Here is a 26,074-nt window from a genome sequence, read left to right on the forward strand (position 1 = left end):
TGCAAGAAGTTTGTAAAAATAATGACAAAGGGCCCATTTTGGCCAAAATGCCCCCCCCCCCAATCGCCAAAAGCATGCCCACTTATGAATTTCAAGAGGTCCGATAGGTCAATAACCATAGGTCAAGAGAAAAATGTTGCGATTTACTTTTGATCCAAACATCCATCTCAAATCATTTTTTCAAAAAACAATGTTTCCCATGTAAAAAAATCATCAAAAAATGACATTTTCACCCATAAATCGAATATATTGAATTAAGCGACAATTTTGTTTCATCATGTTTAATAGAAATAATTATTTTGATATTATGCGCACATTTTTTACCAGGGAATTGCAACATTACATGACACATTTTCTCCTGACCGCCATAAGTCATAAAAAACTTTTTTTCACGTTTTTGTTGAAACAATGGCATACCAATCCCCGCCATCACCCGCCTCTGGGTATGATTATTGTCCCTCATTCAGACCCAGCAAGTGACCACACCCTAAATCAAAACAGTGCCAAGAAAGCTACTATTAATGGGATGTCAGAGATCAAATTTATGTTCAATGTGAAAAACATTATAGTCAGAAGAATATTTATTTGACATCATATTAAAAATTATTTAATTTCCTATTCTATAAATTAATGTTACAATTGTTAATTAATGATATTTGAAATTCCAAGTAAGCGCCTTTTATTTTATTTGACTTCGATGAGTCATGTTGGGATACACCTGTCCGCCCCCATAAAAGTTTTGAAATTAAACAGTGACAAAAATGTTGCTATTTGTCTAGCGCTCTCTATAATAATGCATTGCTTTCAACGAAATAATATTATTAGTAAAATCCAAGAGGATGCAGTTGCCAATCAATTATAGTGTTGCCACATTGCATATAAACACTCTCAATTGAATACACCTGTCCAATGAAAAATTGCTTCATCCCAAGTCCCCCGGGGCTTCCCCCTCCTTCCCATCAAAGTATTCTAGCCTATAATACTTTGCTCCCATTGAATCGGGTTTGGCCATTTAATTCAATGAATTGTATCCAATGCAGAAAACAATTACAAAGCATTTTGAATATAATTGAAAGTTGAAACAAAGTTTCCAAAATTGTTGGCAAACATGAAAACTTTTAAGAAAAGAAAGTCACGGCACCGGCATCGGCAGCTAAAGTGACTGTGAGGCAGGGTTATAAAAGACCTCAACAACAACAGCAACAACAACAACAACAACAACAACAACAACAAATGAATAATGGAAAATGAGGCATCACTGTGACCAAAAACTTATTTTTTTGTAAATAAACGTTAAAACTAAGTAGTTCACGGTCTTGCAGCCAACCAGGTACCATCTCAGCAATATGATCATGAAAATACTATTTCCATGCAATGATGCAAAGATTAATATCAAATTAATAAATAATTGCATTTTATTGGCTTCGGCTGCACCTCAGGCTGAGGCTAGCCAGAAGGCCACAGTACACTTTACAGAAAGTCGATGATGGTGACTGGTCAAAATCATTCCGTAAACCATTCCCGGCTAATTATTTCATTTTGTTCTTTTTGTAAATTAAAATTTGTCAAAAGTCAGGTGATTTACTCGCCGGGTTTAGTACTCGTTACATTTTAAAGTCACATTCAGAATGTGTTTACATCCAGTGATTTTCCCACGTGGAAATAGTGACACGCTGAAAAGAAACTGGCAATGCACAGAAATTGTCAAAAATATCACACAGATTGTGTTACATTTTATTGTACGATTATTAAATTATTACATTTTTGACGTTGTAAATAATAAATATAAGGACCTTATACATAAAATAAATCAAATTAGATTAATTCAAATGGACTATCAAAATATTTTGCATGGAATTATATTATATTATATCATATCCAAATCAGCTATATTGTACATAATTTGCATCAAACGACCGTTACAGTATGGCAGTCGTCGCAATCAATTTTGTCACGAAGGATTTTTAGTACGCGAAATTCCGGGTGATCATACCGTGTGAATTGGCTAAGTGTCATCGACAAAATCGAGGAAGTTTGATAGCCATACAGGAAGCAATCCTTGGTGATTACAAACAATTGTTTCCTTGTTGATTACCCCAGCTAGATCTGGGGAAGCTTAGCCATGAGTCTAAAGGCTAAGGTGGAAAATAAGATGAGTAACGGGAACGGAACATCAGCGCCGACCGGGGTGGTGTTCAATGGCCTCACCGAGGTCAAAAGCAAGGTAGGCATTTTTTGTGTAATGGCAGAATTTAATACGTCATATTTATTCATTGAAGGGATTCATTGGCAAGATCAACGTTGTGCTTATTTCCTTGCTTGTCTGTAAACTGTTACCTTGCAGGTGATGTGGTAATGTGGCAGAATTGTAGGCGAAAATGTAGAGTGAAAACAAACTAAATTTGTAAGCCACAACTCTGAACTCTAGACACAACAAATGTTTTCTCAAGTTCTGCAGCTTGCATGCATGCACTGAATCGACAGCTGGACATGACATGACAGCCAAGCAATTTGTTATTGCATGGTCAGTGTGGTTGTAATTGTATGAAATATACTGTTCATATATAATGTTCATGAAAAAAAAAAAGAAGTAACTGGTAATGGTATTGAATGAATATGGATCCATGGCATTAAAAACAAGGCCACCAAAAGGTGTGTAGTTTTCCACATCCAACGTAGTAACGTTGGCACATTTAAATGGATTATGTTATCAAGAGTTCTGTTAGTGTTACTCAAGAACTCAAATTTGCACACAATAGTTACGCATTCAATGCTAGAGTCCATATTGTTTTGCGGTAGATTGGCATTGTCCCCACATTGACATTTAAAATTTTGTTAATTGTGTTTAAATTTGGATGAAATTGAAAGTTATGACAAACTCGAAAATTTAGTTGTAAGTGCAATTTTAGCAAAATGTTTGATGCGATCGCCCATTGTGATCGGCTGTTCCATTGCTTTACACAGTCAGTGTCATGCTTCAGTGATTTTGACTAGATTTCAAATCGAATCAAATCAAATCAAATTTATTCATCCAATCATCATGAACACAATTTCGATTTCGAATGCAATGATCTCTTGAATGTGAATAAATTCGTAGCTAGACTTCTTGAGCAAGTGTTATCAATGATATCAATTGCAGCTGCATAAATATCAAACTGACATTTTTTTAAATGGAATAGTACTCCACATAAGTTGGAAGAAAGGTATACATGTAGCAAAAGATTGTGGTGGCACTGGTGGTCCCCAATGTAAGTTTTACCCGCACATTGCCGCTGCCACAAGCTGTGTTGATCGTCCCCATTTTCCCGTTGATTGTTGTGATGTGTGTGTGGTCCATCTTGCTAATTGAGAAAAATGCATAAACGATTCCAAACATTGCGTGATAGAACCCATGTAAAGGACGAGACAGTGGGATGTACCTCACTATCCAGGGCCTCAGATTTCGACGAGAATCACTGAATCGATTCTCGTAATGATTTTCGTAACATTTGGCGAGTTACTTTCATTGAATCGAAGCGACTCTGATGGTTTTTGATTCTCGCAAACTGGCACAAAATCTAGTAGGCCCCGCTATCTATCGTGGGATGTTTTTCCAACAAATCCAGGCTGCTGAGTCAATCATGCCAGTTATGCATAGCGTGATATGCATGATCGCCCGGTAGCCTGGATTTGTTTGAAAAACGTCCAACAATGGGTTGAATCTGCTTTAGTTTCAATGTGATCTTTCTCATCTTGAACTCTATCGTGCAGCTTGTGACTGAGTTTCGAATTTGCACACGATAGTTACAGTATGCCTTTGAATGCTTGAGTCTTAAACTTTTAATGCAATAAGTTGGTCCATACAATGTAGCGAGGGTGGTCTAAAAGAAAAGATCGATGATAATGGATATTATGATCAATGAAATACTGCTGATGAAACAAAATGTCTGATGAGCTTCACCTCAGATTTTTAAGGAGCTTGAAAAGTCATGAATACCGTACCATAAGTAGACTAGTTTGTATCCATCATTTTATGTATCGTAACAAGTTCTACTTCCTAAGTTATCTTTTATAAACTGTAATTTATTTCCCGACATAATGTATAGCAGATGATTGGTAGAGTTTGTAATTTTCTGGTACAAGGAATATACTAGTGATCAGATCATGTACCATTACCGGAGCATGTTTACCTGTTTTGTTGGCAATTTAGTCGGCTTGCATTCTTCTTGCATGTTGGGTACTTGGTAACTTGGTTTATGGAGTGGAAAATAAATAGGGAAAAATGGAGATAAAAAAAGGAGAAAAAATTAGTTACTGCAATTTTGAACTTTTTGGGGAAATGCGCACATTTTGGGAATATTATGGACAAATTACGCAAATCACGAATTTCCCAAAACTGCCACGCGAAATTTGCTCTCAAAAATCGCGCATTTTCCCGGTGTATGGTGTAGCCTTACTTTTTTTGCATTGCTTGGTACATTGTAGGTATAGGGTAGGGGAGATTGGGGTTAGTTGAAACATTTTTCACAAAATCTTCTTTTTAACGCAAACCGATTACTTTCAAGAAACACTAACCATATCAGTATAAACATACATACATGCTACAAATACAGCCTTAAACTTTATTGGACCTGCTTAAGATTATTCATATAATCCAATTTGAAAATTTGAAAAAAAGTGTTTCAACTAACCCCACCCCTGGGGTAAGTTGAAACATAGGGTGGGGTTAGTTGAAACACGGCTTGTAAAAATTTCAAAATAATTATTATTGTGTTGTTAGGGTTTATACAGCTCAACTGATCATACTTTTCCTACATTCGACCTTGCATGATTTTTGAGTTGACACAGTCATGAAAATAACTATAGATACTTGACAGACCATTAGTAGCCCAGTTCTGAACCTTTTCATTGATCATTCATAACAATAGGTATCTGATGGATCAGTGAAGATAAGAAGGGATTATAATATATCCGTAACCTTGATATTATAGTACATCTCGAGGAAAAAGTGCAATGGACATGTTTTCATTTTATGTTTCAAATATCCCGCGCATGAAAATTGAGTATTTAACCCAAAATGGAAAATGGAACAATTTATTGGAAATCTGTTTTAACAGATTTTTTGACATCTTTTTCTGCACTGTATTATTAGGCATGTCCACTAAAAATTGAAGTACTTTTAAATTGATTCAGACCTAACTTATTGGCTGGGAATTGATGAAAGAAACATTTTGGCGTTTAAATAATCTTAATCGCATGTTTCATTCCAGAGATGGCCTTTCGAGTGTCACAGTTTTATATAGGGCTGCTAGAACATGTTAAAAAGTTAAAGTCCAAAAAGGAATACTAACAGAAAGTGCAACTTTAAGGTACTTTTTCTTAATGTATTTATTAACTAGCGTTATCTGGAACATTATATTTGCTTATAACAACATGAAAATAAGATCATCCTGAAAATTTAATCGATTTTGTTGACATACAACAAAAAATATAAGACCTCAAAACCGATGGTTTGTTTGGTGAAACCTCAAGCATGATCATAGATGGCCGCCATGGAAAATATCTCCATAGAGGAGATGAACAATAAGTGCATTATTTCAAATGAATAGCGGTAGTCTTAAACATTGTTCAATCTTTTAAGGTCAGCACATTTTATCTTCAAAAATTATTATATTTCATCATGGCATAAGTTTGGTAACATTAATCACTACCAATTTTGAGAAATTTGCTCCAACTCAAAGGTTATCTTTACTACATTGAGCAATACACTGTGTGTGCATGGAAGCCTTGATGGACAGCATATGAAATGGACATGGTAGTGAGAAGTGCACGGGGAAGTAAAAGATTTGAGATGGGCGCATGTAGGCTTAAACATTCTTAAATTTCTTAACATCCTGCACATTTTGTCTTCAAAAATAGATAAATTTTATGAGTATGTAAGTTTGCTTGTCTGATTCACTCCAAATTCGGAGATAATTGCGTTTGAACACCTGATGCACGGAATGGTGTCACTTCAACCTGTTGTAGTTCTCATCTCATTAAATTTTTCATTAAAAAAGTTGATCTCTTCATGAAGGAAGGTCCTCTCTATTTACTGACCAAACAGGAAAAAGTTTGGTTAATGTTTTCTGGTGGAATCAGGAATTTCTTGAAACACCCTGATATAGGCCTACATTTGGATCAAAACAAGTATGTACGCCATTTAACAGGCCTGGGATTTCTTGTATCGATCAGTTTCTCCATAGACAATACGTGTGTGAGTGCACACACACAGTAAATGAAAAATCGTTCTAGTGGAAACTGTATTGACAGTGGTCATCCCTAGTATTATACCTAAATTAAGAAATTTGATAAATATTCAAAGAAAATATAGGTCATCCAAAAAATGTTGATTTTTACACATTTTGGGGCAAAAAAGGAAAATAAGCAAAAATATCAAAATCTGTTTTAACAGCTTCATTCATCAAGTCATAACAAACTGCCTACATGCTTAATTTCTAATAAAATATTGAAATTGTGAAAAATATAGGTATTTATTGATTTTCATGTTTTTTTTTTTAAATATGCTAATAATATGCAAATTATGAAATGGCAAAATAAAGTTTCTACATAGCATACATCTTTCAAGTGTGATGTTCAAAATGACAGACATCAAAAAGAGATTCGATGAAATGTAAAGGTGTAGTAACAATTTTGGCATGGACTGTCTGGTTAGGAAAAGTACGGTAAGTTGAGCTGTACTTCCCTTGAAGGCACCCTTTAACATACAATCAGTGTGAAAAAATGAATAAATATATATATGTGGGAGTGCGGGTCAATACTTTGGACACAAGGTGACGAGTGTCACCATGGACCAAAATATGAGAAGCCTAAAATATTATAAAATGTACTTTCTGTGTGCACTTTTTGCTTGTATTATTGCTTTTTAACCATATTAAAGCAATATTGAAGAAATGGTAAACATGTTACAAATTTTTAAAAAGTCATGTATTTTTCTATGCGATTTTCACGTGTCAACTAACCCCACCTCAAAAGTTTCAACTAACCCCGATGCCTATTTTTACACTTCAAAGTTCATTACACAAAAGAAGAAATACAATAAAACTTTTATTTAACATTATTCTGGGACTTACTACTACTGTACTAGTGCTTATGATACTCAAAAAATAATCCCCTGAATCTTCAAACAACATGGAGATAATGCATCTTTTCTGAGGGGTATAAAAATTAATCAGTAAGTCAAAAAACAGATATTCCTTTCCCAAGCCAACACTGGTGGAGCATCAGTGCTGTTGCTAATTTGGTGGATGACCCTTACTAATACCTATTACTAGGTGCCAGTATTTTACCAAATTAATTTTTGTGTCAGAAAAAATACAATGTTTCAACTTACCCTGCTCCAACTAACCCCAATCTCCCCTACCGGGTAATTAAGTTTGCAAAGTTGAAAAAAAAGTTCTTTTTTCTTCACCGAATTGGGGACTTTAAAAGGGTTTTTTTCGTCACAGATTTGGAAAGACTTTTAAGTTTATTATGCATATTTGTATTCTTCATCAAGTTTTAAAAAAATGTGTGTAGGCCAACCTTTTTTTTAAAGTCATGCACAGAAATATCTGGGTAAAAAGTTTTAGTTTGGCATGAGCGCTTGTAAAACAAACCTGGGAAATAATACCATGTGATAGAGTAGACAATTCTCTGTGGCATGGCAGTGAACCTGCACAATGTTTTGATTTCAAACAGTGACCCATTAATTAACAGTGCTGTCCTGAGCTCAGGTCAACACAGACAATATTCCCAGGGAGACCATTAGGGATCAGTTTAATAGTTGACCACTCTAGGGGTCACTCAACAGTTACATGCAGATTAGATAGCTTGTTGTCATAATTTGCTCTTGACCTGTCAGATCCTGGAAATAAATTTTATTTCCAGGATCTGTGTTCAAAGTGGTCAAACTTTTGGCTTTTGTGAATTTGTTGGGAAGTTATAATATTATTAACATTTTGGCACAAATTGATTTTCACTTCAGGGTAAAGTTTCTTGTAAAAAGTCAATCAAAATATGCTGTAGATTTTCAAAATATGCTGTAGATTTTCACAACATTTCTTTGAAATACTGTAATCAAGATCGATCCTCATGTTATGGATTTGTAGCCCTGAATTTCCCGAACTTAGCATTTTGTGTCGGCCTACATGTAGCTTACATTTGGCTTATCCTGGTTAAGAGTGCCGCATAAACATAGATTAGGCTAAATTGTTTGTCTCAAAGCTCCCACACATAAAATAAAATCGTGCTCAATGAAAAAGTGATATTTAAAAAAAAAAATTTTCTGTCCAAATTTTCCAAGAAAGCAACCAAATCTGTATAAAAGTCAACAACGTATCCTCATCGTATTTGCATTTGTTGGCTACAAAACAGTCGCCATAATACTTCTCGTGAAATTTTATAGAAAAAAAGGAGAAAATAAAAACGCATTCCGCATTAGGTTTTGACTAAGACTAACAATTAAATTAATATTGCCTTATAATAGGTCTACCGTCTATGTCTTTCTAAATGCTTCAGAGCATTAAGACCTGTGTCAAAACATTCAACACTGTAGGTTTTCTTACGAAGCTTTCACAGCGGGATGACAGAATCTATTTTTTCTATTTGGGTAAGAGTTCTGGGTAAGGGAGATTGGTCTGTAGGCCATTTTAGAAATTATATTTTGGTGACACAGTCAAGTTCATGAACATCATAAAAAATAAAATAATGAAAGGCAGAATGAGGGCAACATGTGTTTTTAAAAGCATTTTGACATAAATTATTAACATGAAAAACCGCAAGATGCATGATGAGTATGAGGTTAATAATAACATAACATTTTAAACATAATTTCATGGAAAATGTTCACTATTGTCATCACTGGGAATCCACTAGACTCCTCAGTGATGTACCAGCAATGATTCAGGTCTCCCGCTAGGTTCTTACCGCAACCAAGTCACATGCTCAGTCCAAAAATAAAACAACAAAACCCTAGTACACTACTAAAGTTCAAAGGGCAATTGTTCCAAGTGTTAGTTTCTTATCGCTACCAGCTCCACAGAAGCCGCCTTTTACACACTTGAATGACTGACCACTGTGGTTGCACTGTTATCGGACTGTTATATGGTCTATCTCTTCCACTGACCACTTCCGTGTGTAGTTAACGAAGCGTGCATGGGAGAAGTTTCATTATCAGGACTGAGGATGCTGCAGGCAAATAATTAAAGTATCTAGTGGGTTTATAAAGAGTTTGGGAAAATACTCAACCTGTTATTGATACGATTTGAACAGGGTGGTCATGATCTCACAGGGCAGTTGAACTTGAAAGTTGAAGTGAGTCTCCTGCAGCATGCCTTCATATCATTATGCAAGCAAAGTGTCTATGATGCAAGCCTGCAAGGTTAGGCCAATATTTTGGGTTTACTGTCACTGTGCATGGTGATTGAATCCTAGCAGAAGAGAAGACCTGCAATTGCTGAAAAAGCAGATCTAGGCAGTAGAGGGAGGTAGGAAGGAGATTAAAAAAGTTGGTATGCTATTTGTATGAAAAATCATCAATGTTAATTTTGAATACACCTGGCTCTGAAATGAACGGAATTCGCTTGTAACTTCAGTTGCGCGTACGTGCAGCTAGTGAGAGGGCATTGACCCTCAGTTACCAAGCTCTTTATGTTTTTGCACCGTTTGTTGGCTTTTCATGGATTCACACTTGGCTCGTTGCTGAAGATACTATAAAAGATGCCCAGGAACCCATCAGATTTAGCGCTTACAAAGAAAAGACACTCGCTGAACAAGAATGATAATATAGCCTACAACTACATGACTGCATGTAGGGCTTCCTCTGTAGATGTAGATATGTATCTTTGGTTTTATCCCTAAAGTCTGGATTTTTATTACTATCAATTTCTCAAATCTCAACATGTAATGTTTGTACACTTTACTGTGCATGCTAGCCTTCTTCGCAAACCGTGATGCCCCTCAAATAGCGCACAAGAAGGACTAAAAATAACCCCATTTGCAAAAAAACCCTGGTGCATTTGAATAGCAGGCAAAGCAATACTATTGGGGTATATTATTAGATCATGCAGGTGAAATGGTGGTACATGTACAATCGGCATTTTAACGTACATGTACTATGGCCTGCAAAGTAAATACATGAATAGGCCTATATGTTTTATACAGAAATATTTTGGAATTTTTGAAAATTTATCAATTCTGCTGTTTGTTGCTTTACATAAACAAAAGCATGGATCATAATTTTGGCATGTGCAGTGCTGTGCCAAAGTTGACCTTGGGACCTGTATTGTATTGGTATCAGTGGAGTAAACAAATAACACTGCATGTACAGGCAGTGACAGATTTCGTTTACCAGTTGCATTCTTTCAAACAAACGTGCCCTTTTGATGAACTGCCATGAAGAATCAAATCCTGATATAATCTGCAATATTAGATTTGAAGAATTATGAAGGGAAAACATGCAATGCAACCTATGTTTTGATAAAGTTGAATTTCAAAGTGTCTGCCAGTGCCCATCTGACCATGGAATGGCAGTTTATATAATAATTGAATGGCAGTGCATCACTAAAAAGAGGAATTGTGAAAAACGGGATGAAATCACCAAGTTTACATTCATGAATGCATTGTTACGTTTTAAATTGTTAGGTATTGATGATGGGTGAACTGGTCCAATGATAAAAATTTCATTTTGTATCGTCAACGACATTGAGTAGATACATGATGCTCATTTCGTAAAGCATCGTTCAAAATATTTAAAACACTGGCACTCCGGCAGTATGCACTTCACAGTCACAGAGCAAAGACTTCAAACTGGAATGGTATGCTCAACCAGGGCTGGCTCAACCAAAGTCAGTGGTTGGATAGAATTGCACAAGTGTGACCCAAACCATGGAAGATTACTTCCATGCCCAAACATAGAAGATTGCCCCTAAACACCCTGTCAATAAAAATCACACAAGTAAAGGGTCATAGAACCTCTTTACCTATGTGTGGTTGTGACCTCAGGCTACATAAAGAGTCAGTTGCCATGGTGAAGAAAAGCCAGTGTCAAAGTTACTGTGACCAGATTCTTATCAAGATCATTATACCAGTAATCTTGGCTAATATTTTGGCCTAGATCGTTTAGGGTGACCACAGTATAATGACAAGTCCAGTCTACCTACATATCTTTTGCCATCGGCAAACCAAATTTTATGATTCTTTTTAAAATTTGCATTCAACTGTATACATGATACTCTTCTTTTTTCAGGGTCTTTGATCCAAGATTAGAATTAGTATTGGGAGTTGAACTTGTTTGACATTCATGTGCTGTATGCCTGTCTGAGACAAATAAATCATTCTAAAATTAGCAACAACTTGAAATCTACACAGGTTTCAACACAGGTGTGTACTATGGATACAGAGCTGTGTTTGCAAACAAAAATATTATAGCCTGCTTGGGCACATGTACGTATGTATATTATTATGCTTCATAATAGCGGGTAAAATATTAGTTGCTTTTGCTGGGACAGCCAAGTAATATGCCTATTGCATGCTTTTCACTATAGGAAACAAAAACAAAAACCAGTAGGCCTATGCCCAAAGTAAAATACATTTGTGGGGAAGGGTGAAAATAGATCTTGTAAAGCATGTGCAACTTCTTTTGACAAGACAATGTCAAGATGCATGAACCAGGGGCAATTTTAGGTTTATCCTTTGTGTTACAAGACAGCACAAAATAATAATAGGGTTGTGGTTAGGGTTAGGCTGGGGTTTCATGCTCTCTTACACACGAAGGATATACCCAATTTTACATCAACCTGTGCTGTGGGCAAATGCAGAGTAAAACAAATATTTTGTTGTTTTGATGATGAAGATTGTGCCTCAGTAACCACAATTTTCAATAAAAAGTTGCCCCTGGTCATGATGATTTCTATGGGAACCAGGGGCATTCAGCAGGGCAAAATTTCCCTGGCTCCTGCTTACTGGTAATGGGAGCACAAAACCAAAGGCATAGGGCACCCTTGTACTGTATGTCAGAGGTTTTTCGTGATCAATATTTTTGTAGTTTAAAACCTAAATCGTCCATTTTCATTTCAACAAAAAAAACTATAAGCACTCAAATGTATGAAGTTGTGTAGCAATTGATGTGGTTAAAAATATAATACTGATAGTTTTGTAAGAAGGTTACGGTAACAAAGAAGTGATACGATTTGTGGATTTCATGTATCATCAGTATATGAATAGAAGAAAGACATCGATCCATTGAAATGTCCACCTACTGTTAACTAAGTTTTCATAGAAATTCATTAAAGAAATTACGCAGTGGTCGGATGGCAGTGAGTGGTCTCTATAGCACTATCACGTTACGGAGCTGGAAGTAAATCGCAGGTAACAGAAGATGTGTGCAATGTTTGTAGTCTTGTCAGGAGGGACAACACATTTAAGGATTTGGTCGACCCTGGCAGATGTTTGATGTTTAAAATGAACTTGACACTGGCTTTGTTTACATTGAAGAGATAATCTAGAGTGTAATGAAGGGACTGATTTAGAACAAGAAAATCAACTGTTTCAATCTTGGGCTGTCTCTTGAATTTTTATACAAAATTTTTTGTGTAAAGTTGCGTTGCCTGTTGCCCAACACATCAACATACGTACGGACGCGCAAAAAATTTGTGGGACACGCATTTCACGATCAGGTTTTACAGTTGTGCGTCCGATCAGACGATAGCTTTTGACGGGTAGCGGAGCCCTGTTAAAAGCCCAATGCTACAATGTAGGCCTGGACACTTTTTTCTTACGAACCCTTGGTTGGACTATGGTATGTGTACCATTTAGACCTGCAATGTTTTGGTTAGTATCAGGTATTTAAGTGTTATGATTTTAGAGTGGCCTGATGTTTGGCCTGCAGTCTTTGTTTACAACTCTTTGTGGGTCAATAGGTAAGAGTAAACAATAACTTTGCATCTGGTGGTGTTGAGTTTTCATCAGGAATGAGTACAGTCTACAGAAGAAAAATGTCTGTTTCCTTTGCAACTAAAAAGCTGATTCCACCAGCTTTACTTGCTGTTGTAAAAATAATGGCATCATAGTGAAGCATCATCACAGAGGAAACTTTATCAACACATACACGCAGAAGTTATCAGCGCACATGTGATGACGTATTTGACTTTGCTTTGTTGTTTCCCGATAACACAATTATTCAAATAAAAGCTTAGCTGATACGCTAAATATTATGTGCCCTATCATGGACAAAAAGGCAACTTTGTATTGGCATTGCATTGTTATGGTAAAATTCTGCAGTACAATGTATGTGTGCCATATACATGCATGTATGTGCAGTCAGTGAGTCACTGTACTTGTATGTATAAAAGAACAGGGAAGTTTCAAGTTGAAGGTCTAATGGGAAACTTGGTCAAATAAAAGAACTATTATGTATAATATGAAGGTCATTGATAATTTCAATTTACCAATTTCAGATCCGATTCTGAATACGAATAAATTATAAATTAATAATAATAATAATAATAGACCTATAATAAAGGAGTCATAATGGAAGCACAAATTTCATTAATTTAAAGGATGTGTGGGCTCAAATTTATTTTTTGGGTACATGTATGTGACACGATCAAGGGAATGAACCGGATGTCGCTATATTGTTTTTGAAATATTGACAAAAACAGTGTTCAAATTCTTTTGTTTTATATTATTTTCAGCCATTGATAAATTGCTTGTAACTCTTGAACTAAATGTCCGATTTTGATGGGGGTTGCATCAAAATGTAGCATTCGTAAACTGCCAGAAAATGATGTAAAAACTTCTAATTGAAAATAGCCGACATGTGACTCATGATTTCCCCTTGATTCTGTCACATATGTTGGGAACATAAAATGTAAATGCTAAAATAGTCACCATTTTGCTGCTGAAATGTTTCATTCAATTTGATTTTACTTTTAAATAGTCAAGTACATGTATAAATTAGAGACTGCAGAACAATTGGAGAGTCGGTGGTCTAACATTCTTTTCTTTTTTTTTTTCCCTATGTATTTTCAACCCGGGAACTCTTCTTCTCTTAAACCCTTGAAAAAATTTTATTTTTGGCAGCGGACACCAAAACCCACAAGTTGTCTCAGGTGTGGCAGACAATCCTTGCTTGAGGCAAGGGGAGATGATGAGCTCAATAGAAACCTTTTTCTTGTGTCATGCACGTAGTGCCATGCACTGTAGCGCATCACCATCAGGCAAAAAAAAAGGACAAATAAAGATAACTTAGCGAGTCGTATGTCTACCTGGGTGAGAATACATGAATAGTAGAAATACCGGTATAGAAAAAAAAACTTTTACCGACCGACCCATCTATAGAAAGTTGCAAACGATCTGTTTTTTTTAGTGAACCATCATTCGAAAAAAAAAACCCTGTTCTATGGGCGGATGGACCTAGTAGGGTCAGTCGGTCATTTTTTTTTTAATGACCCAAAAAATCACCAATATCTGTAAATATTTTGCAATTAGGGAAGATACCAAAAATCTTTTTTCGAAATTTGGGTTGGCATTCATTTGTACAGGAAATGTTTTTTTTTCCTAATTTGTTCAAAATCTGGGTCAGTCGAGCCCATAGAACAGGGTTTTCTTTTTTCGTCGCGTAAGTATAAAATATGATTGAGAAAAATTGATAAACAGGTAAATTTGTAAGCTTGTTTATAGTAGCAAAACAGTATCATTTTCACTTTGTGTGCTAGGCATTGTATCCAATGTGTAGACCTACAGGTTAGTGTCTTCACTTGTCATCAGGTCTAGGAATGCTAGATTACTTTGGGTGTGTCTATACCACACTTGACCAATTGAACCTGTAGGCAGTTGTGGATTGGGAAACCCCCATCATAGCAGAGAAACCACTTGATCTGATAAATGTGCTGTTGACCTGAGCTAAATTTTAAAGAGAAACTAGGATATGGTATTTACTTTTCCAAAATTTCATTGATTCATTTTTAACTCCATCCTTTGCCGAATATCACTCGCCAGTGGTGTAAGAAGTGGGAGCACCCATTCATACAGGGCCCCTCCAACCTCCCTCCCCATTACCCATTTTATTCAGGTCTGCTGCAACTGGCGTACAAATACAGGAGTCTCTTGAGAGGGTTTGTAAATTTTTCTGACAACCTACCCACAGCCACAGATCTTCATTGAGGATATGTGAGGATCTGTGGTTTGCCACTCTCATTCAGGTGATATAGCTTAAGCACTGAAGACATGTTATGATGTTAGAAGTATTAAGGGCGCTTTGTTAATGTGTTTGTTCAGTTGTTGTCAATGATATTATCAATCAATGGAATCAATGATAGAAGTACTGTGCTCAAATACAATTGTGCATGTATGCAGGGAAGAGTGGCACTACCCTGATGTACATAAATGATACACAGTCTCGAGTTGGTTATAAACTGCCCCCCCCAAAAAAAAATCCACTGAAAGGTCCGCTTTGTTGTAAATAGGTTAAAATGTGCCCAAAAATTCACATTTGAAGCCACTTTCTTGAGTGAAATGTTTAAAATGACCAAAAACATTTTCCTGGGTGGGTTTAAAACTGGGGGGGGGTTAATGTACAATTTTTACATGTAGGCTTATGCATGCAGATTTTACCCAGATAAAGGTCCACATTTTGAAAGTCGTGTTGCAGGCTTTGGTATAAGATGATGTTGAGGGTCCATCTAACAGGTTTGTAAGATAAATATTAATTATATCAATGAATTGAGACATTTTTTGCATTTTTTGTGATCCTAAATTCCTGTATTATAAATGTAATGCATCCCAGTGTATGGTGTAAAGGAATTCAATCCCACATACATGACATACCTGTTGTATGAGTTTTTACTGTTCCAGTAGTAAAATTGAACTTGCACTTTGTTATAAATCAATGTGTGCTGTTACTATACTTTGTTCAAAGACTCATTAAGGCTATTCCAATTGATATCCATACACCCTGTGTGGAAGACATGACCTTCATCTCCCACACAGGGGGTGCGAATTTCAAATAGGGCTACCTGAATCGGTGAATGTACACCCCTTGTGTGGGAGATTAAGGTCATGTCTTCCATAGGGGGTGTATGGATTGCAACCAGAATTTTTTATCCATATTACTTTAGTTTTACACTACTGTGGTTTTACACATGGATTGATAAATTACATGTGTTGGGCACAGCACCCATGTCAAGTGTAAAGTCATGTATTGCGACTTCATTACTGTATGTAGCAGCAACAATTTCTAAATTTTGCTGATTATGAAGTGAATCGAGTATAGGTCTGTCAAGTTTGTCTTCCTTCAGCAGTCATGATGTAAAGCTGTAATGGTGTCATAAATTTTACCCCATTTACCCCCAGAAAGTAAGTTGTAGTAAAAATTGCAAAGAAAGCATTGTCCAGAGTAGCAGTGAAGCATTGAGACCATTGCCCTATGTTCAAAGGTAAATTTGTAAATCTACCCCATTGAATTAAAATTTTGAACTCTGAATTTAATAAGCAAACCAGTGTAATAAATTCAGAGAGCAAAAAATAAAAAAAATAAAGTGTAGAGCTACAATGTAGTCATCTGTAACACACACACTTTAGAGAAATGAGCAAATTGTTTGTGAATCTTTAATTCTAAAATGTATTGTGATATAAAAGCCCCGGGGGGGGGGGGGTACTCAAGTTTGGTTTTGGTAGGAAATTTGGACCCATTGATATACCAAAAGTCAAAATTTTCGGCCAAATTTACCCAAAATTGTCTTAGTTTTTACAAATTTTGAAAAATTTTGCTAGATTAAGGAAAAATTGGGCAGTTTTGAAAAAAATAAAAAAAAAGGACCCATTCATATACCAAAATAGGCTTTGAAAAAGGGGTCATTGATATACCAGAAGACTGAAAATGCTACCCATGTTTGCGGCACGTCCCCGTATGGTCATTTGTACTGAGTACCCTCCCCCCGGATAAAAGCATATCTGCTAAGGCTGAATCATGGTCATGATAGATGTGGTTGACATGCAGCAATGCAGCATTCCAGGAAGGAAAAAGAAAAAGGGGATTTCTGACTTTCGGTCCAATTTCATCTTTATTGATATTCAAATTGGCCCAGTAACGGAACTCTGATCATGATCAATTCCTCTATCAAGTGTCTCTGGCCAAATTTTTTTATAGGGCCTAGTATAGTTTCCAATTCTTGAAAGGAAAAAGAAAAACCATTCCAAATTTATTCTTGTTGAACACAGCTTGGCGTAGACCGGGGATGGGGATAGTGCGAGCCATTAACCCTCTCCTATTATGGGTCGTTGTCGAGTTCCTACGGGAAGATCATTTAAAACAAACAAACAACAGTAACAACAAGTGATGTACAGGATGCTTCTCAAAAGTCTTAACATCACTACTGCTACAAGTACAAATGCACAGCCAGTAAAATTCTTGAAGTGTATCTGCTATGCCTTAGATTTAATATTAAGCCATCCACTTCAATTATTGTTTTCTTGTAACAAAGTTTTGGCTCACATTCAATAACATCTTAAAGAGAGCATCAGTTATCAACTTGTTAGAGCAAAAAAGCCAAATCACAAGTAGTCCCAGACAGTTTATATTATCTGCAAGCTATGTTGTGAAGATCTCTTTGATCTTTGACATCAAGATCACATCATCTTACAGAATATGCCCCAAGTTGTATTTTGTGCACCAAAATGGGATTTATCTGTCTGACATCATGTAGGGATTTTCCCTGAAAGCAATCTTAACTCATTGTAAGGTTGTAACCCTTTCTGTAACCCTCTATCTTGAATGCTCAAGAGAAGATTGAAATAAAATATGTTTGGGGCTTTTTGCAGCATTTAAAATGCTGCTGCATCCCATCCCATTTTCACCAGCTGCTTTTTGTACTGAGTGGAGCTATCTGTCTGATCATGTAGGGATTTTCCCCCATGGTAAACTATTCTGACAGAAGGGTGTTTTATAAATAATATTGAGATGAGAGGATGATGCTAGAAAACAATCTGGTGTAGAAGACCTGGATTTACTAGGGATGATTGGTGCATTGACCGGGATTTAACAATATTTACTGATCATGCTGATTGCTCGAGCTATTTGTTCATCATCGTCCTTGATGTTTCTAAAGAAAGGTGCCAGAAAGCAACAGATAATACTAAAGAGGATTATGTGATTTGGAAGAAGGAAGCTTTCCTTCAGGTCTAGGGTGGTATAAAAATGTGTTTCAAAACTGGAAAAAAACAACTTGTGATTTAAGGATAAAATGATGGCTTTACAACCAGATCTTGAAAAAGTGGGTAGTTCAGGCGCACTTTCCTGGGAAATATTTGTATTTGGATGTGGTTTGTTGTGTTTTGTTTTGTAAAATTTATAAATAAATTTAGTGGTGAGAAATGAATTTATGGGAAATGTTGGTATCTATGTGAGAAATCCATCTTATCTTCCTGGGAAATATATGCTTAGACAATACAAATTATGGAACAACACAATAAATTATATTTGGTTTGAATAATGTGCTGTCCATTTGCTACATGTACATTGTACATGCATGTCCAAGGTTCTGCATGTCAAATTGTCAATAGTAAGTTCACTACATGTTGAATATGAAATAAGGTTTGTTAATGTTAGGTAAAGGTTCGAGGAGTTAGGGTTAGATTCATCACAGCAAACCATATTTCCTACATTTATCCTATACCTCCTAGCAAACCTTTGATACAGCAGGCTGTAACTAGTGTACCACAAAAGCGAAAAAAGTGATCAATACCGAATGGTTTTAACAAAGTCGCATTAGGAGTCATGGACCTCTCTATTGCCACAAATAATCAATAACAATGCATTTAATCATGCATATCATAATAATAACAATAAGTACATGTACAAAATGTACTTTTTTTTTTTTTCTTTACATGTGGCCATATGGTGGTTTCCCGATGGCCAAAAGGCAAATGGTTGGTTTTTGAAGCAGCAAGGTTGCCAATCGTGTGATTTGGTAGCCCAATTGGGTGGATTTTTTAGATTTTTCCCACTACTTTGGACACTTCTCCTGTCCTATAGAAACCAAGAAAAACATTGGATGACTTTTCAACTTTGGCTTTCGTGGCTCTCAGTAGATTTAGTGTCCTATTATCACCTATAATGGTTAAGGGAATAATTGGTGACTTTTCGATGATTTCATCAGCGAAATGTGGCGATACAGGCTGAAAACATTTGGCAAACATGGGAAGCATATTAATATGAGAAGTTTCTCTGAACTAAATAACCATGAGAATTATACAAGATTTTTTGTGGTTTTAGATGCCCAGCTTTGACAACAACACTGCTTTAATACAAGAAGTTCAGAGTATTGTCCCTTACCATGCATTTTCTAAAATTACTGTTTTGAAAATTGAAAATCTTGTATCCAAATGCTTGAATTAATTTAGGAAATTAAATGCAGGGCGATTTTTACACTCTGCACTTTTGTGACTGCATAATTATGCACAAAAACCTTGGCCTGAATTGAATTGGTTATGAATGGGTATTTTTATGAAACAACCAGTTCCTGTTATTTTGTGAGATGTGTGGTTTTATCCAATTGAAATGCTGTGTTATTATTTCGTGTTTAAAATAAAGCTATGTATTGAGCGTAACTAATTTGTCAGAATTATTAAAGACAATACAAGGTGAATAGTCTGGCATTGTTTTCAGAAAGTTACGTACGTGCATGTTGAGCAGCTCTAGGTATGGTACTCTATTCTCTGTAAGGTGTTGCGATGTTTCAATGTATTGAAAAATATCAATGGTTTTCCAACATTAAATTATCATTTATCAATATTTTTAATATCTGTTATAATTGACTACATCACAAATATTCAATGAAGTCAATGTTCTTAATGGTTTTTTTCAATGTCAATGGTCAATGTTCTTTTTTAACATTGCAACAGCTTAATTCTCTATGCAAGGTTTGGTGGAACACTAAATCGGCATCATTTACCAGAAAATTATACAAAGAAAGTTCTATTATATAATTTATTTTGTTCTATGCAAAATGTTCAAAATATGAGAAGATACGATTCTATCACTTTGCATAATTTATGTATTTAAATTTCTTCAAATTCAAAGAATTGGTATAACTACTAAACCTATCGATCAAACATTTGAAGTAAAATACTATTTTTTGGTATACATGTATATTTATTTATTATTGTGTACCGGTATGGGGTGTAGGGGTGTGTGTATGTGTTTGTTTGTTTGTTTATTTATTTATTTATTTATTGTTTGTTTATTTGTTTGTTTGTTGATTTGTTTGTTTATTGATTTATTTGTTGTAATATTTCTAATGAACTGTTAATGAACTGCTAGCTATCACAAATAAACTAATTTTAAACTGGACTAACTTCAAAGGCAATGAACAGATGAAATATTTATACATTATTGGATAGAATTGCTACTTCAAATAAAATGAAAATGCATTTAAAATGCTGCTGCATCCCATCCCATTTTCACCAGCTGCTTTTTGTACTGAGTGGAGCTATCTGTCTGATCATGTAGGGATTTTCCCCCATGGTAAACTATTCTGACAGAAGGGTGTTTTATAAATAATATTGAGATGAGAGGATGATGCGAAAACAATCTGGTGTAGAAGACCTGGATTTACTAGGGATGATTGGTGCATTGACCGGGATTTAACAATATTTACTGATCATGCTGATTGCTCGAGCTATTTGTTCATCATCGTCCTTGATGTTTCTAAAGAAAGGTGCCAGAAAGCAACAGATAATACTAAAGAGGATTATGTGATTTGGAAGAAGGAAGCTTTCCTTCAGGTCTAGGGTGGTATAAAAATGTGTTTCAAAACTGGAAAAAAACAACTTGTGATTTAAGGATAAAATGATGGCTTTACAACCAGATCTTGAAAAAGTGGGTAGTTCAGGCGCACTTTCCTGGGAAATATTTGTATTTGGATGTGGTTTGTTGTGTTTTGTTTTGTAAAATTTATAAATAAATTTAGTGGTGAGAAATGAATTTATGGGAAATGTTGGTATCTATGTGAGAAATCCATCTTATCTTCCTGGGAAATATATGCTTAGACAATACAAATTATGGAACAACACAATAAATTATATTTGGTTTGAATAATGTGCTGTCCATTTGCTACATGTACATTGTACATGCATGTCCAAGGTTCTGCATGTCAAATTGTCAATAGTAAGTTCACTACATGTTGAATATGAAATAAGGTTTGTTAATGTTAGGTAAAGGTTCGAGGAGTTAGGGTTAGATTCATCACAGCAAACCATATTTCATACATTTTTTGTATTCATCATAGCAAACCTTTGATACAGCAGGCTGTAACTAGTGTACCACAAAACGAAAAAGTGATCAATACCGAATGGTTTTAACAAAGTCGCATTAGGAGTCATGGACCTCTCTATTGCCACAAATAATCAATAACAATGCATTTAATCATGCATATCATAATAATAACAATAAGTACATGTACAAAATGTACTTTTTTTTCCCTGCTGTACATGTGGCCATATGGTGGTTTCCCGATGGCCAAAAGGCAAATGGTTGGTTTTTGAAGCAGCAAGGTTGCCAATCGTGTGATTTGGTAGCCCAATTGGGTGGATTTTTTAGATTTTTCCCACTACTTTGGACACTTCTCCTGTCCTATAGAAACCAAGAAAAACATTGGATGACTTTTCAACTTTGGCTTTCGTGGCTCTCAGTAGATTTAGTGTCCTATTATCACCTATAATGGTTAAGGGAATAATTGGTGACTTTTCGATGATTTCATCAGCGAAATGTGGCGATACAGGCTGAAAACATTTGGCAAACATGGGAAGCATATTAATATGAGAAGTTTCTCTGAACTAAATAACCATGAGAATTATACAAGATTTTTTGTGGTTTTAGATGCCCAGCTTTGACAACAACACTGCTTTAATACAAGAAGTTCAGAGTATTGTCCCTTACCATGCATTTTCTAAAATTACTGTTTTGAAAATTGAAAATCTTGTATCCAAATGCTTGAATTAATTTAGGGAAATTAAATGCAGGGCGATTTTTACACTCTGCACTTTTTGTGACTGCATAATTATGCACAAAAACCTTGGCCTGAATTGAATTGGTTATGAATGGGTATTTTTATGTAACAACCAGTTCCTGTCATTTTGTGAGATGTGTGGTTTTATCCAATTGAAATGCTGTGTTATTATTTCGTGTTTAAAATAAAGCTATGTATTGAGCATAACTAATTTGTCAGAATTATTAAAGACAATACAAGGGGTGAATAGTCTGGCATTGTTTTCAGAAAGTTACGTACGTGCATGTTGAGCAGCTCTAGGTATGGTACTCTATTCTCTGTAAGGTGTTGCGATGTTTCAATGTATTGAAAAATATCAATGGTTTTCCAACATTAAATTATCATTTATCAATATTTTTTAATATCTGTTATAATTGACTACATCACAAATATTCAATGAAGTCAATGTTCTTAATGGTTTTTTTCAATGTCAATGGTCAATGTTCTTTTTTAACATTGCAACAGCTTAATTCTCTATGCAAGGTTTGGTGGAACACTAAATCGGCATCATTTACCAGAAAATTATACAAAGAAAGTTCTATTATATAATTTATTTTGTTCTATGCAAAATGTTCAAAATATGAGAAGATACGATTCTATCACTTTGCATAATTTATGTATTTAAATTTCTTCAAATTCAAAGAATTGGTATAACTACTAAACCTATCGATCAAACATTTGAAGTAAAATACTATTTTTTGGTATACATGTATATTTATTTATTATTGTGTACCGGTATGGGGTGTAGGGGTGTGTGTATGTGTTTGTTTGTTTGTTTATTTATTTATTTATTTATTGTTTGTTTATTTGTTTGTTTGTTGATTTGTTTGTTTATTGATTTATTTGTTGTAATATTTCTAATGAACTGTTAATGAACTGCTAGCTATCACAAATAAACTAATTTTAAACTGGACTAACTTCAAAGGCAATGAACAGATGAAATATTTATACATTATTGGATAGAATTGCTACTTCAAATAAAATGAAAATGCATTTAAAATGCTGCTGCATCCCATCCCATTTTCACCAGCTGCTTTTTGTACTGAGTGGAGCTATCTGTCTGATCATGTAGGGATTTTCCCCCATGGTAAACTATTCTGACAGAAGGGTGTTTTATAAATAATATTGAGATGAGAGGATGATCGAAAACAATCTGGTGTAGAAGACCTGGATTTACTAGGGATGATTGGTGCATTGACCGGGATTTAACAATATTTACTGATCATGCTGATTGCTCGAGCTATTTGTTCATCATCGTCCTTGATGTTTCTAAAGAAAGGTGCCAGAAAGCAACAGATAATACTAAAGAGGATTATGTGATTTGGAAGAAGGAAGCTTTCCTTCAGGTCTAGGGTGGTATAAAAATGTGTTTCAAAACTGGAAAAAAACAACTTGTGATTTAAGGATAAAATGATGGCTTTACAACCAGATCTTGAAAAAGTGGGTAGTTCAGGCGCACTTTCCTGGGAAATATTTGTATTTGGATGTGGTTTGTTGTGTTTTGTTTTGTAAAATTTATAAATAAATTTAGTGGTGAGAAATGAATTTATGGGAAATGTTGGTATCTATGTGAGAAATCCATCTTATCTTCCTGGGAAATATATGCTTAGACAATACAAATTATGGAACAACACAATAAATTATATTTGGTTTGAATAATGTGCTGTCCATTTGCTACATGTACATTGTACATGCATGTCCAAGGTTCTGCATGTCAAATTGTCAATAGTAAGTTCACTACATGTTGAATATGAAATAAGGTTTGTTAATGTTAGGTAAAGGTTCGAGGAGTTAGGGTTAGATTCATCACAGCAAACCATATTTCATACATTTTTGTATTCATCATAGCAAACCTTTGATACAGCAGGCTGTAACTAGTGTACCACAAAAGCGAAAAAGTGATCAATACCGAATGGTTTTAACAAAGTCGCATTAGGAGTCATGGACCTCTCTATTGCCACAAATAATCAATAACAATGCATTTAATCATGCATATCATAATAATAACAATAAGTACATGTACAAAATGTACTTTTTTTTCCCTGCTGTACATGTGGCCATATGGTGGTTTCCCGATGGCCAAAAGGCAAATGGTTGGTTTTTGAAGCAGCAAGGTTGCCAATCGTGTGATTTGGTAGCCCAATTGGGTGGATTTTTTAGATTTTTCCCACTACTTTGGACACTTCTCCTGTCCTATAGAAACCAAGAAAAACATTGGATGACTTTTCAACTTTGGCTTTCGTGGCTCTCAGTAGATTTAGTGTCCTATTATCACCTATAATGGTTAAGGGAATAATTGGTGACTTTTCGATGATTTCATCAGCGAAATGTGGCGATACTGAGCTGAAAACATTTGGCAAACATGGGAAGCATATTAATATGAGAAGTTTCTCTGAACTAAATAACCATGAGAATTATACAAGATTTTTTGTGGTTTTAGATGCCCAGCTTTGACAACAACACTGCTTTAATACAAGAAGTTCAGAGTATTGTCCCTTACCATGCATTTTCTAAAATTACTGTTTTGAAAATTGAAAATCTTGTATCCAAATGCTTGAATTAATTTAGGGAAATTAAATGCAGGGCGATTTTTACACTCTGCACTTTTTGTGACTGCATAATTATGCACAAAAACCTTGGCCTGAATTGAATTGGTTATGAATGGGTATTTTTATGAAACAACCAGTTCCTGTTATTTTGTGAGATGTGTGGTTTTATCCAATTGAAATGCTGTGTTATTTTTTCGTGTTTAAAATAAAGCTATGTATTGAGCGTAACTAATTTGTCAGAATTATTAAAGACAATACAAGGTGAATAGTCTGGCATTGTGTTGAGAAAGTTATGTATGCAATGCATGCATATTGGGCAGCTCTACTCCTCATTCCAGATAAATACAACACTAATTTTTTGGGATTCAAAAAATATGATCAAGTTAGTAAAACATAGCTAAATCCTAATCCTTTAGTTACTAGTCCTAACTGGCAATAAAAGTAAAATTTTAATATTTGGCCAATTTCTTGAAAAAAGAGCAAAAAACATGCATTTTGGGCATGTTTTCTGACAATCGATTCACAAAAATCAAAGACTTGTAACAAGTCTAAGCATTCAAAATCTAGAGTAGATGCCACAATTTTGCTCTAATTCCCACTTTTTGTGTTACTATAATTGTGACCGTACAGCACGAATGAGCCGTAAATGTCCTCAATTGTATTCCGAGTTACAGTGTAAAATGGGCATGAAGGTCGTATTCATTGGTACCTCAATTTGGTGCTACGTGTACCTCATTTAATGAGATACACGTAGCCCCAAATTGAAATACCTATGAATATGACCTTCATGCCCATTTTACACTGTAACTCGGAATACAATTGAGGACATTTACGCTCATTCGTCTGTACGGTCACAATTAAGTAATTGGTTATAAAAATGAAATATGTCTTTTCCAAAAACTAGAATGCAGTTTCCAAAAACTAGAATGCATAAACTGAAATTAGTCTTAGTACAAGTCTTTAGGCTTGATTGTCACAGCATACGAAAACACCCTAATTTATAATTCCAAAAATTGGCCAAATATTAAAAATTTTCTTTTACTGCCAGTTATAGGACTAACTAATTAGGATTTGGCTATGTTTCATTTGGCAAAACAGGATAATATTTTTTTATCCCAAAAAATTAGTGTTGTATTTTTCTGGAATGGGGGTAGGTACATGTATGGTACTGTATTCTCTGTAAGGTCTTGTGATGTTTCAATTTATTGAAAAATATCAATGGTTTTCCAACATTGAATTATCAATGATTTCAATATTTGTTAATTGACTACATCACAAATATTCAATGTAGTCGATGTTCTCAATGATTTTTATTTCAATGTCAAAAGCCAAGGTTTTTTTAACATCACAACAGCTACAATTCTTCGTACAAGGATAGGTGGAGCACTAAATCTGTAGCATTAACCAGAAAATTGTACAAAATAAATTCTGTTGTATTTAATTTATATTGTTCTTAGCAAA

General features: G+C 35.1%; 1 protein-coding gene across 1 annotated transcript in view; it reads left to right on the forward strand.

Moving 5' to 3' along the window:
• Nucleotides 1–1,958: 1,958 nt before the first annotated feature.
• The window catches only part of LOC140135848 (partitioning defective protein 6-like), a 50,803-nt gene continuing 26,687 nt past the window's right edge, over nucleotides 1,959–26,074 (forward strand). The window contains exon 1 of the mRNA XM_072157488.1: nucleotides 1,959–2,224. Within this exon, the coding sequence (XP_072013589.1) occupies nucleotides 2,123–2,224 (102 nt within the window). The 5' untranslated portion in view covers nucleotides 1,959–2,122. The remainder of the gene's footprint in view (nucleotides 2,225–26,074) is intronic.

The sequence above is a fragment of the Amphiura filiformis genome, chromosome 16 (genome assembly GCF_039555335.1).
Source record: "Amphiura filiformis chromosome 16, Afil_fr2py, whole genome shotgun sequence".
Taxonomy (NCBI): Eukaryota; Metazoa; Echinodermata; class Ophiuroidea; order Amphilepidida; family Amphiuridae; genus Amphiura; species Amphiura filiformis.